Raw genomic sequence first — 14,408 nt, 5'->3', positions numbered from 1 at the left:
ACTTAAAAAATATCACATTTTTTTAGTCTTACGAAAACGCTTCAAGTTTATCTACGAGTTCATGTATCGTTCTAACTTTTGGAGCATTTAAACTTGAAATTACACGCTGTCAGAAGATACAAAAGACGGAGAGTTGCAAAATGTTCACAAAAAGATATCATGAAAAAAAGAAAAGGAGATCAAGTATCCCCATTCTCCCCTACCGTTATAGATCTCCAGTTGTGCATCTTTCTCGTATGGCAGTCATTTATGGAGTCAAAAATCTTTAAAAAAGTGTCACTGATTTCATGGTTCTCTGACCAATGTAAATTCAAAATTTGATTTGCAATGTTATGTTCAGAATGCATCGTGTCACTATTGGTTGCTTTGGTATGATCCGTGACATCACATTCCTATCAAATTTTTGACTTTCAGAGATTGAATATATTCTGAATCATAACTGTAACATTTTAAACCTTCTGACCTTCAGTAGATTTTTTTACACAATTTAAGGATTTATTCATTTAAATTTAAGAATTGATTTGAATATCATATTTGTGGTATTCATGAATTTCATCGATTGCCAAAATTGACTCTTATTTTTGTATGACGGCTATTCTGATGCTATCAAACGTTATATTCAGTCATAATGATTATTTGAGATACGTGGGCAAAAACAGACTGCAACTGCACCGTACAATTTTAACAAAGGTCAGTTAATCTTGACAAACGGTATTGACTACTTGGAGATCTCCTGTTTGTCATACTTATTAAAATTCGCTCTGATAGCAACCTTATCAGCAACAAACAGCAGCATTCCGCAAAATTTATGATAAACGTTCGGTACGATAACACCCCGCTTAGTGATGGCCAATATGGTTGGCAATACTCAGCGTTTGAATTAAAATGGTCCATATCTAATCAGACGGTGATTGTCCAAGAACAATATGATTGAGTTTCCGAAAAATAAAATCGTGTTACCAAGCTTATTTCCAATTTTTATTCAGATTTTTCTCTCTCTCATGAAATTGATTTCAAAGTTTCGGCGATAAATTTGTTCCAAGCGACGGTCCACTTCTGTTTGGCCTCGTCCTTCTCGGCCGGAGACATTGCACTGTACTCTATGCTGTTTAGGGCCAGCTTTTTCAGTAACCGCAAATCCTGCCGAGCTGAGGCCAATCCCAGAAAGGCTACGTAAAAGTCGTGACTCAGCGGGGACGCACACCAGAAGGCCGGATCATCTGAGGATACCACCACCGGATAATTGTCCGAGAATAGGATCGCTCCCACGTGGTTCCGCATGTCGTCGACCAGTTTGAGCACCTGATTCGAAATCGGATTCAGCTCGATACAAATGTTCCGCTTCTTGATTTCCTCCAACACTCGCGGATGCTTGACGGCAGCAAATCCGTGGCCGATGCGTTTCGTTCCCAGCAGAATGGCGTCAATCTACGAAAATAGAGATTTGTTATTAATCAAAAAGCAATGAGAAAGCAAAAATATAACTTATTAAAAAGTTCATGGATAATGCAATTAGAGTGAATTTATTATGTCATTTAAAACCAAAGCTTTCAAAAATTCGGTCACCTTGACAAAGATTCATTTTATCAGTGACCGTTTAATGATAACGTTTGGACATTGGCGCTTACAATAGTGGTAGCAAATGCATCTATAAATCGATTGTTAAAAACTCGTGTGAGGTTGAATCGCTCAAAATTCATTAAATCTGCAGTGGGGTTCCTATAATCTGAAGCGTTATTGCGACGAGAAACTGTTGTTAAATTACAAATACCATAGAACCCCGTTTATCCGAGGTAGTCACGGGAAAGATCACTACGGATTACACCAAATTAAAAAAAAACCATCCTTTTGCTATGGACTGCATATCATCTAGGCGCATAACTCAATATACAGTGTTCGGATAAAAAAGTGGTCAACTTAAATTCGCCGTATTTTTTCAAAAATTTCATGTAAAAAAACAGTGTAAAATGGCGCCCAAGCAAGGGAAGCTACGAATCAAAATCTTGTACATGCGACGTGAAAACCAAAATAAATACACGCACGCAGAAATAGCAACATCGTTGAATGTGGCGAAATCAACCGTCACCAAAGTACCGTAAACTGGGGGAACTTTGATCACTTTTTTCATTCATCTTTGAATATATTGGAAGGCAGTGCTGATAAATATCGCTCACTATCGTCTGACTTTAACATGGTAGCCTATGTCAATGTCATCTCTATCACACTCCTGTCACCAACGAAACGGTCATAGCATTCGTTTTTTCTGTCATACTGTTGCTGACAGAAATTTTTGTTGCATGACATTCGTCCGCGATACATTTTATTTGTTTTGCGCGTTTGTTAATTTCGTGATTTGTGTGGCATTTTCGCTCGGTTTTTCAAAATTAAAATGCTTTCTCCGAGAGTGCCTGGACCTCAATTGCTTGAAACTAGCACTGAACACAGTTACGGGAGCGTGCCTTAAAACTCCGTGTATCAATTGCAAAAAAAATATGTTTGAAGGTTTGAATCAATAAAATGCAAATGTAAAACTTGTGTTGTGATTATCATTTTAGTTGTTTTCAGCTATGGTTAAAATCTAAAGGGTCAGAAAACTGCCGTGCTGAATGAAAAAGTTTGTCAAGTCCTAGATCTTGGATAGATGGAGTCTAGCGAAAAACAAAGGCTTTATCCCCAGCCCGATCCGTTCTCCCAAATGGCCTTCGGAACGTCGCTTCAACTGGGGCCAGTTATCAAAAAGTGCTTTTCGCTTTCTTTCAACCATGGTCTAATTATACCGGGCGTTTCCGGTTCAGGCACTTCCCAAGACCATAAAACCACGCCAAGTTCTGAGCCAGATCAACGCCAGTCTCATCAAACTACCCACCAACCGTATGGTAGGGTGTGTCCACGGTTCAGGCATACCTTGGGACGACCACCACCAAAAACTCGGAAGGCAGCTGGTCTACGTTCATGGTCATCGACCAGCTCCAGGTCCCATCATAGTTCGTCGGCAAGCAATTGCAGTAAAAAAGTCCCAAATTCCCATTATTTCTGACCTCCCCTCAAAATTTTATATTACATATATATATTATTAAAAATGTTTACGTTATTATTTTAATAACACGTCCAAAACTCTTATTTAGTATATTTTGGTTAAAGTTGCATCCTTTTGATAGTTCCCCTCCGAAAAATTTGCAGCAAGTGAAGCCAACCATGTGTTAACGAGAAAATTTGCTAGACGTCTTTCCATTCAGAGCAAAAATTTACACTTAGTTTCTGAAGTTAGCATTTTGTTCATTAGAGGATGTTATGATGACAGAGAGCATAATAAAATAACCATCACGTTGGCTCAGATGTCACTCATTTCAAAATATCGCGATATCCTACCGTATGTGACGGTGATATGATACATGTGTTGCATGACAGTGATACTTCCTAGTATATCAATATCGCATGACTTTGGCTACTTGATGGTAACCATTTACCTGCCCTGTTGGAAGGGATTGCTTTTTCGTAATACCTAAAAGCTTTAAAACCCTTACTGAGGTGAGGAGTATTAAACATGATCATTGATTGCAGTAAATTCAAACGACATATGAGGTTATGATTAAATGTTTGTTACAAAACCAGATTTCGAGTTTCGGGGAAACTTTGATCACTCTAGTTTTTTCGTATCTTATCATCTTCAAATTTATTGTTTTGATGCCATTTAGCACAGAATGCTTAAAACATCGATAACAGTAATTGGACTCAATTGAATTTTTCAACGTTTTCTATCAAAATCAAATATATATAACCCCGCAGATCAAAGTTCCCCCAGTTTACGGTAATAAAAGTGTTCGGGAAACGTATTCCGACAACTAGGAAGCCAGGATCTGGGGGAAAATCGAAATCCGGGAGCCGCAGTGACGAACATAAGAGTTGCTAGCACTTTCAAGCGAAACTCCAAATGTCTCCGTTCGAGATGTCACCAATAAATTTGAAAACTATCGACTTATATGAAGGTAGTGACTGCTAATCGCATGAAAAGCAAAACCTTACGGCAAAACAAGATTTCGGAAGCTGTATACGACATTGTTGACAAAGTTTGATTGCGTGGTAATGGACGATGAAACCTACGCCAAGGCTGTACAATACCAGATCTGCTTCGCACAGGAAATCTCCGGCTCGACAATCTTACTTAAATTCCGGGATTCCCTTTACTCAAGTCGTGGACACCGGACACTGAGTGAAGCAGCCAACTTCGCCCACGAATCGCGCTTCATCTGTATCTGGCGTATCTCTGAGGATGAGAGTTTGACCGTTCGTTCGGCGTCTGGGGACGGACTGGATGAATGACGGTTAAACCCGAAAGCTGAAGTCGTGTGCGGGAGGAAATATCCTTGGCTCTTGGAATGCTGTCAGATAATTGCGTTAGTATGCGTATGTGCCCAGTGCAATAAACCTGTCGCAATCAGGGATGCAGGCTTCACATTTGCATTAGATATGTAAGCTTATCCAGTATTAAACATCACTCAATTTAGCATACCTCACAAAGGCATTCTTAAGACAGCTTCCTCAACAAATACAGCAACCGGAAGCGGGAAAGGTGGCAAACATTTTAAGCATATTAAACTGTCAAAGTTAGCCAAGAAATATCTCGTTTGGCCAGCTATCCTGTGGTACCTGTGGCTTGAAAAGCGTAATTTTCGTTGAAACCGGGACTGTCAACCATGAAATTTACGTAAAAAAGTGTTTGCGGCCTTTTCTGAAGAAAAATGACTTGTCTGTGCTGTTTTGGCCAGATCTGGCATCCTGCCAAAGGCCGTGTAGTGGTATGTCGCTAACAACATTCAGGTTGTATCCAAGGATAAGAACCCTCTTAACACACCAGAACTTCGGCCAATCGAAAAATATTTGCGATACTTAAGCAGAACCTTAAAAAGATCCAAAAACTGTTAGCAGCGAGAAGTAGTTTAAAACAAACTGGCATTCCACTCGAAAAAAGTGAAAAAATACTTTTTTTAAACAAATAACCGATTTACACGCAACTTAGTTTGACCAATTTTTGTTCCGAACACCCTTCATAATTTTTTTCCAGGAATTTAACATTAAGCTCATTCTCATAATTCGGCAAGTTTAGACTTAAAACTCATCTAAAACGACGATTAAACAGCATAACAAATTATTGTGGTGATACAACATAACTTTTCATGGATTTTGAATGAAAATGGTGGTTCGGATAAGCGGGATGCTTTTGTAAGCTTTAAATCTGTACCTACTGAGAGGAAAAATATTGATTGTTGATTCTTATGATCAAGCATGCTAATCGCAAGCTAATCGTAGTTTGGGCATTTTCAATATTGATATGTCGTTCCTGTAGTTTCAAATATGTTGAGGGGATACTTTCAACACGATTTTGGCGAAAAAGAATGATCATATTTTCAACTTGCTTCGAATGGTGACATATTCTAACACATTGCGGACACAGCATAACTCAAATGTGGTACATTTTATAAAGAAAAGAAACTTTATTCTGCATAATTGTGTATAGCACTTTTGATAACTCAAAGACGAATTTGTTTTTTAGAGTTTGTTCCAGTCGTTTCAGAGATAAAGAACGCCAAATTTTGGTGTTCTCGGGTTAAGATTTTTTCTCGTTCCTGTATTAACAGAATATTATTTGGCACACTAATCGTGGGGTTAATCGGGAACCGTACATAACAATGTCTAGGAACCTCTTAGGATAATAGAAAACAATTTAAAAAAGGGAATAATTAATTTTCAGTTGATGCCAGAAGATTCTGGTTGTCAGCTTCTGCTGAAAATTCATCATAAACATTTCTTCGAAAGAAAAAATGATCACTAAGGCTTGGAAAATTCTTTCTGTCTTTGGGGAACATCCATAAATGACGTAGCATTTGAGGGGGAGGGGGGGAGTTTGACTTTGTGTGACGATGCGTGACGAAAGGGGGAGTAGGGGTTCAAGTAAAGCTACGTAGCTTTAATTAAATATCGAGAAAAAAAATCCAAATTGAGCAAAATTATGCCTAATTCAATCCAGTCTGAACATGTAGCTTTTGACTCCTACTGCCCGACTGTTTTCAAGCGTATCAAGGAGCGTACATGCAAGAAATGCAATTTATATTTTGCTTCAAATGTGCTCCAATAGGAGCATAGCAAAATCTACAAGGCCCCAGCCTCGGATAGAAAGATTGGTCCAATGCGAATTGTAGGCAAAAGAGGACACGAAGTGCTGGTCATCACTCCGGAGGACGATAGAGAGTGAGTGGAGGCAGCTGACATCGCAGATGCAATTATTCCAGTCGAACAGACGATGGAGGAAAGCTGCCCAACAATTTCATTGGAATCCCTAATGGAGATAATTTGGACCGACGCAACTGATTGAATACTTACTAGCTATCCTGTTTGTTGAAAGGTAGCTTGATTTTTTTTTGACTGATTGATATGCTTTTTTAAACTTCCATTTATAACTTCTTTCCTTTTTTTTGTTATTTTTTGTATTATTCTTGCAAAATTCTGATAATAAAAGTAAAAATTAAAATTTTAAAACGATTTTTAAAAATTGGGGGGGGGGGGGTGTTATTAAAGCTACGTTATTATCTAGGGGGGGTCTATGACTTTGTGACGAAAGTCTACGAGGGGGAGGGGGGCGTATAAAAACTCAATGAAAAAGCTACGTCATTTATGGATGTTCCCTTGCTGGAAAAAGATTGAACTTGTACACAACAGGAGGCTTGTGTAGTTTAGGTTACTCGGTCATCTGTAACGAGTAGATAGGCCGGTTATCCAAAATCAATTAAATATCTGGAAAACGGAAAACAACGCATTTATGTACGTCTACCATTTAGTAAAAGCAAAATTTAACGCATTTCTGATGTTCAACGATATTCAGATTCCACGAGTTTTCCAGTAATAAGGACACAGTCTACATTCCTTATTACTGATAAACTCGTGGAATATGAATATCGTTGAACATCAGAAATGCGTTAAATCATTTGCCCACAAATTGGTCGAAAAAAAAGTGCGTGCAGCACGTGCGTTTTTTTCAATACGTTTCGTAAAGGTTCACAAAAACACCAAATAAAGCAAATCGTGGGTTTCGAAAGAATTACGACGAAAATGGTCCAAAAACTGTCCCAATCCACTATATTATAACGTTTTTTCACATTTTTATAACTTTAAAATTTATGGAAAACTTGGCATGACAACACGTGTATGGCATCAAAAGTTGAATACACGAGCATTCTGTAGGTAGGGATCGTCAAAGTTTATTGAGAAATAGCCAGTACATCTGAAACAACAAAAATAACTACCGTCAAACGGGACATCATGCATCTTGGGGGTAAGATGCAACATTTATATACCGCAACACTGATTCAATTTTTAAATTAATGTGTTGTAATGAAGTTATCTTTGTATACAAAATGATGATGACATAGTTTCTCGCAACTTATAGAGGTTTTTAAAAGTTTTTGCTTTTTATATTGCATTTTTCAATTTTTGAAAAATCGAGCAAAAAATGAACAATTTTTTACATTTTTCGATTCCGTAAAAAACTTTACCCAGTATAACGGATTTGCTTGATAATATCACCTACAAACTTTTTACTGGTTTCCACATCCAAAAAATCACTCAATTTTTTATATAAATATTTTTATAATTCAGTGTCTGGGGTACGATGCAACAAAATGCAAATCAAAGACACAGCTTGTAAATCTCGTTTCTATGTGCTCAAATATGATTGTTTTCTATGATGCATTTGTCAACATACAAATTTCATTCATCCAAACATTCATTTTCCCGATTTCAGCAAGTAGAAATTTTTGAAGTATTTGTTTACCCCTAAATGTATGCAATATCTTTATGTCCAAAAAAAAATGTAAAAAAAAAGTTTCAGCATAACCAGAAATTATCACAATTTATGTTTTTATGCGTAATGGCTTTTATGAGATACTAAATTGATCAAACACTATACAATTATATACATTTTTATTAGATTTGTCATTAAAATCGAAGTTCGTTGCAAGTTACCCCTTTTTCTAAATATAGTGCAAATCGTATGTTTTTTTAAATTAAAAAAAAAACTGAAGAAACCCATGATTTTTTGACTTCGTAAGTTTGATGTCTCACTAACCTTAAAACTTTTTATGCATAACGGGTATGATTATCAGTGAACGTAATTTTTTTTAGAAACAATTGAAGTTGAAAAGTGTTGCATGTTGCCCCACTTAACGGTACATTCTTATAGTTAGAAGTCAGTTCTGAACAAATGTTGCATTGAAGCTACATCAAATACACCTAAACATGTATGAACTAAGAACGGATGCAGCAGATGACAGGGGTAAGTACGTTGTCACTCGAGTTTATATAAATCCAATAACCTCAGATTCTTAGTTAGTTGATTCTTGCTTGTTGAGGAAGTGCTTTCAGTGAATGAATTAGGCGAACATCTTTACTAACAACAAATTACAAGTTAACGAGCATCAGTACGTATGTTATAAATTTAAAGAATCTAATTTCAACTCCAAGCGACAAAATAAGGTTTTCAAATTTCGACCAAGGAAAGATTAGAATAATCAGTATATTCAGTGTATTCAAGTTAATACCACATTGCGGACCAAATACGAGATATCCCGTTTTTCACTTGATGCTTGAACTGAGAAGCATAACTCAAATATGATATGTTTTATATAGAAACAACATTCTACAAAATTGTAAACAAAACTTTCGATAACCCAAAGAAACTAAATTTGTAGAATTTGGTACAGTGCAGTGGTTTTTGAGAAAGAGAATGCCAAACTTTGGTGTTCTTGGGCTTGAATTTTTTTTTGCGATCCTTAATGTGTTAAGAAAAACATAAAGATAAGATCGGTATTTGGGCGATGTTACCTGATTTTGCCTATGACGTCCAAATTTTCCGCTGGATGGTCCTCAGATTCTAATTTTTTCTTTTTTTCATAACTATACAGATAATTATTCTTGGTTTTGAATCGAACTACAAATATTTCCATTTTAATTTGAAATCCAAATTTCAATACTGATAAAAAATTTGAATTTTTTTCACATTTAAAATTGTTTTTTTTTTAGATTTGATATTTCCCATGTTCTTAGTCTTAAATTTTAGCGATTTCCCAAAATTTGAAATTCACAACAAAAATGTTCCTACTATTAGGATTTGTAGTTAGATGCGTTTTTTTCTTTTAATTTGCTAATCAGTCACGACAAATCAATGGTACCCGAGATATTTTTAAATTAGGGTTAAATAACACTAGTTTACAAAATTAAAAAAAAATCGTGAACTTTATTGGCCAACTTTTATTTCCAATGTGAAATCGGGCGCTGAATCCGAAAAAGAAATCCAAAAAAATCTTAGTAAATAGAACAGTTTTTAAGTTATGCTCCAGACATGAAATTTCGGAAAAATTGGAAAAAAGTACTTGTACTTAGATTGAAATATCTCGAACTGCAGAACAGAATTTTCAAATCTCTTTTTTTTTCATATTAAAGGTGAACAAATTTGATATCGATCGCATGCGCATCATCAACAGTATTGTTGATATGACAGACTTTATGACAGAAAATAATTACAAAAATAGCATTTTTTCAAGAAAAAATGTTGTTTCTGCGAAAGTTTTAAACTCAATGGTAACATTAAAAAAATCTGATTTTCTAATTGCCTTGAATTTAAATTCGAAACAATGATATCTAGTGGTTATTTTTTAAAAACGGGTGGAAGTTGAAGAAGTTACGATGTTTTCCAATAACAGTAATTTTTGCATTTTTTTTAATAATTTAACGAACCGCAGTATACTAATCATAGTATTGGAAGAATCGAACATGGTAAATCTCACTCGTTCCAAGTCAAAATTATTAATTAGCTTACCAGAAGGTCACATGCCAAATTTCAGAAAGTTCTGACCAGTTCTGGGAAGAGGTTGCTAGGGTCTCAAACGTGAATAGAATTTTAAGGTATTATGCTCGGGAGCAACAAAAAATACTGGTTTTTTATTGATAACTTTTTTCTTCACAAGCCGATTGTAATTTACGGTTATTTTTTTAAAACCTTATTCGAGACAAACATTTCACTCGAAGACTGTAAAACGATTGGATTTGAAACAAAAAGGTTATTGCGTTTTAAAGATACAATCCGCCGAAAATTCTCGAATAAATCACAACGCGTAAAAAGTACTCATTGCGTTTTGAACAAAATTTGCGGCCTTTGAACCGCAAAAACTTTTTTGTTTCAAGTCCAATCGTGTTACAGTCTTCGAGTGAAATATTTGTCTCAATTTAGTCCTCGTTAAATTATTGAAAAAATGCAAAAATTACTGTTATGGTAAAACAACCGTAACTTTTTCAATTTTCAACCGATTTTTTAAAATAACCACTAGAAATCTTTGTTTTGAATTCACATTTAAGGCCAAAAAAATCAGATTTTTAAATGTTACCATCGAGTCTAAACTTTCACAGAAACCAAATATTCTCTAAAAAAAAAATGCATTTGTTTTATTTTTTTTTTTTAAAGTCAATTATATCAACAATATTGTTGATGATGCACTAAAATAATGTTCAGATGATCGATAGAAAATTTGTTCACCTTCAATATGCAAAAGAGATTTGAAATTACTGTTATGCAGTCCGAAATACTTCAATCTAAATACAAGTGCTGTTTTATTTTTCCAAAATTTCATGTCTGGAGCATAACTCATAAACTGTTCTACTGAGATTTTTTTAAATTTCATTTTCGGATTCAGCGGCCGATTTCACATTTTTAATGATATTCAGTTTACTAAGTTAAAAAATGCTGTAAGCTAGTGTAAATCTTAAAAACTATGATAAAAACATCATTATTTCCATTCATAAGGAACCTGGGGTGAAATTATGAATCCAAGTCGGTTCGAGACACTCGTTTCGAGTTTCAACTCGAATCGAATTAGAATCGGTATTACGTATCTCGTTCGAGTTCTAAATTTTAACGTACTAAATTTCGAGTAAACCAGGTAGTAGATCATCTCGAAACATTCCATTCAATCGAGCTCGGTCAAGATCGGTAATGCCAAAGTCGGTCGAATCAAACGAAACTCGACTGTTTCGAGTTCCATAATCCCGCCCCTGATTCATCAGGACCAAATATTCAGCATCCTTCAATGCATGTCTTTTTAAATGAGAATAACAGTTATTGATCAATTGAAATAATCACACTTTAATTCGATTAACATAACTGTACAGGTTTAAAGTCGTTATTTTGAGTATTAGGTATAACAGTTTTTAACTCAACAAATCTGAAAAATAACTTTTGAAACTCATAGTTCATTTCAATACGATTTTGCAAATTTCTTCCAAACCTTGTTTATAAGATGCAGGAAGGTGTTTATGATTGATTGAGGTTAAAATATTGGTAAGAATCCGAAAATCTAAATAAATAACAGCGTTTTTCCAAAAACTACTTTTTTCAAACAAAAAATAAATAGATTTGATTTTTGCAACTTTTTCGCGTACTTTGACTAATATCTCACTCATACATTAAAATATCGCTAATAAAATACCATGGGCTAATTTTTTTATCTCTAAATTATTTTTGTAAGTACATGACTCAAAAATATCCACGCGTTGACGACATATTTGGATTTTTATTCATGTTGTTCTAAAACAACACTATGGATCAATGGGTTGGTATTAAATTGGACTTCTAGAGCTTTTCAGAGGAATACCACTTTACAAAAGTTAAAATAAAAATTAATTCACTATCCACAATACCTGACATCAGACGATTGTTTTTTTCCAAATTTATGGTATAAATGATTATGGCTGTTTTAAAGATATTGAAATATTTGAATTAACACTTCAAAAATAAACAAAGAATATGTTTTTTCATCATTGTTTAATTTTACAATTGTGTTTGTGGACTTTTCTTGAGCATTTCCTACTGATAAACCTCTTTTCAAAACAGTGTTTAGAAGATCAATAGAACCCCTCTAATCCGTGCTTCGGTTATCCGAGCTTTCGTGTTATCTGAGCCATCATTTTCTTACAAAGTCCATATAAAGTTGTGTTTAGTAACGATATATTGCTATTCTTTTTTATTGCCGTTAAAGTCTTAAGTGGAGGAAAACGTAGATTAAATAGCATAACAAAATCCTTGCATTTTGCTAGCTTCGCCCCTGGATTATATTTATGCAGTTCACAGCCAGAAGACAGGATTTGTCAATTTCTTTCGTATAATCCAAGGTTTCACTCATCTGAGGTGGTCCTTCCCCCGACTACCTCGGGTAAGCCTGGTTCCACTGTAATACTTTTCGAAAAAATCCACTTTTTGCAAATTTTTCATAAATAACCATATTGAATCCTTTTTTTGCAACAGTCTTGAACAGTTTGAACTTAATTAGGTATAAACTACAAAGAAAGTTCTCTTCAAATAACCATTTCGAGTTTGGAACTGCTTCAAATGATAAGATTTTAAACCGTGATGGGACGAGACGAGATGTAAAATACTTTTACAATACTCGAAGGTTAATCAGACTCATTTGACTACCGACAACGTCCGATTACTGAAGGTACCTTGACAGAAACATAGTTAAGGTCAAATGTAGTTTTAAGAACTACAAACATTTGATAACGCCAAACACGAAAATCCATTGATCAATGAACAGAAAAATGTCCAATAAGCGTAATATTAAGAAAAAAATTTTTTTTTCAAGTGTTTCATCAAAACGTCCGATTATAGAGTAAACCGGACTTTCAAATCAACTCCCGAAATCTTCCGATTATCGAGCATGTCAAATTAAAAACGTCCGATTCACAAGAATCAAAATCAGAAAGAATCAATTGATACTCACCAAATTATCGTCGGATAGTCCGCACCAGTTTGTTTCTCCGGCATGGAAAAAGAATTGGATGGTGGGGCTCATGTTGAGCAGCCGATCATTGACATCGGTGAATGGCCGTCCCAGATCTTCCTGTCCCACCAAATCGAACCCAGCCATAAATGTAGGGAATCGCTTGTGTAGTTTCTCGGCAGTATCAAAATACTGAGCGTAGGTGTTATCGTCCACGATACGGAGTGGTGCGTAGATAAATTTGACACCAACAAAATCCGGATGAGCTTGCTGGAACTGCTCGGTGAGGTCTATGTAGTTTTGTACAATTTCTTCGGAGGTGTAAATTTTTCCCTCCAAATCATAGACTGGTGGCAAAAGGCCCCGGAATTCAACGTAGCACACATTATCGGCATAAGTTTGCTCCAGCGCGTGAAGGTAATATTCATCCCAAACAGGTTTGTAGGTAACGAGGGGTTCTAGAGTGATGAAAATCTGAGCAAACTTACTCCAAACGTGATTAACGCAATGGTAGGCGTGGTGTGGATCTTGGTGGAATAATGAGAGCAAGTTTTTGACGTTTAGATCATACTTTTCAGAGCCAAGTTCCTTGCGGATGTCAGACACGAGGTGCCACTCGCCGGCACCATCGATTGGGGCCGGTTTTGTTTTCGAAAAGCGGTAGTGAATCGGATTCGAGCCACCGAAATCTCCACTTTGCCAAAGGTGTTCCCGGTGAGTAGCTTGAATGATAGCATCTGTGTTGCCCATGGCTGTATCGTGCGTGTGAAGAATACCGCCTTTGGGCATCTTTCGAAGCAACTGGTAAAGCGGTGATTGACTTATTTTGTCCAGCACTTGGAAGAAATGACGCGATGGTGCAAACTCGACCGGTGCATTGAAGCCTTCCTCCAACTCGGCCTTCTTCAGCTTCATTACAAATTCGTTGACCTTTGTCTCATCTTCGGTCAGAACGATGTCTGCGCCAAGGGCACGGCTTTCCTCCTGTTGGATTATCTCTTTGCGCTGCGCCAAGAATGCTTCGTAAGACAAACGCGACATTTTGACTTCTCCGTTCACTCTCACTTTCCTTCGTAATCAAAAATCACTTCAAGTAATCTCCGGACAATAAAACTGATTGCTGGACACACAATTTTACTTGCTGCTTCCCTACGTTTCGAATGGTAAATCAACACGCTAACCCTAGAACACACCTTGGCTCAGCTCTAGATTCAAGATGTTACTGAGCCCGTGATTTTTTTTCCAACTGACTCTTGCTCTCTTCGACGAGCGTTCAAATATAAACAGTTATCATTCACCTGTCGAGTAAATTGCTGCAGATTCAGCACGCGTAAAGCCGTTGCTAGTGAAGTGAGTGCTCGATTATTTGAAGGCGACATTCTTATACTAGCACTAAAACGCCTATCAAATTTCCGATATGATAACAACTGTGCGGGAGAGTTTGCGCACTTGCAACAATTGAGATTGTGCTGAGCCATGATAATCAAACCGGACGAATGAATGGAAGAAGTGTCGCGTGGATGGCACTGAACTTGAATGATTTCGCTTGTCTAAGAAAAGCACCAAACGCGATCTTTCTCTCGTTTG

The 14,408-nt window shown here is 36.2% G+C and overlaps 2 protein-coding genes across 3 annotated transcripts in view; one reads left to right on the top strand and one right to left on the bottom strand.

Annotated features, from left to right (window-relative positions):
- Positions 1-967: 967 nt before the first annotated feature.
- Positions 968-14,199, bottom strand: LOC129754470 (adenosine deaminase AGSA-like). The gene is made up of 2 exons (XM_055750569.1): positions 12,822-14,199; positions 968-1,428 (listed from the first exon to the last, which is right to left on the bottom strand). Exons 1-2 carry the CDS (start codon positions 13,860-13,862, stop codon positions 1,000-1,002), a joined length of 1,470 nt encoding a protein of 489 aa, XP_055606544.1. The 5' UTR covers positions 13,863-14,199; the 3' UTR covers positions 968-999.
- LOC129754469 (adenosine deaminase AGSA-like) overlaps positions 8,390-14,408 on the top strand; it is a 40,156-nt gene continuing 34,137 nt past the window's right edge. The window contains exon 1 of one of the 2 annotated variants that reach the window (XM_055750566.1): positions 8,390-8,471. The gene's annotated coding sequence lies outside the window, so the exon portion shown is untranslated. Of the gene's footprint in view, positions 8,476-14,408 lie in introns of both variants that reach the window. The other variant, XM_055750568.1, reaches the window with a different exon arrangement.

Source organism: Uranotaenia lowii, chromosome 3 (genome assembly GCF_029784155.1).
Source record: "Uranotaenia lowii strain MFRU-FL chromosome 3, ASM2978415v1, whole genome shotgun sequence".
Taxonomy (NCBI): Eukaryota; Metazoa; Arthropoda; class Insecta; order Diptera; family Culicidae; genus Uranotaenia; species Uranotaenia lowii.
This window is presented reverse-complemented; position numbering and strand designations above follow the sequence as displayed.

Excerpts from the sequence above, each read along its gene's own strand:
- LOC129754470 (XM_055750569.1), bottom strand. The coding sequence starts at position 13,862 with ATGTCGCGTTTGTCTTACGAAGCATTCTTGGCGCAGCGCAAAGAGATA. Across the intron at positions 1,429-12,821 it reads GACTATCCGACGATAATTTG|ATTGACGCCATTCTGCTGGG; the intron begins GTGAGTATCAAT and ends CTATTTTCGTAG.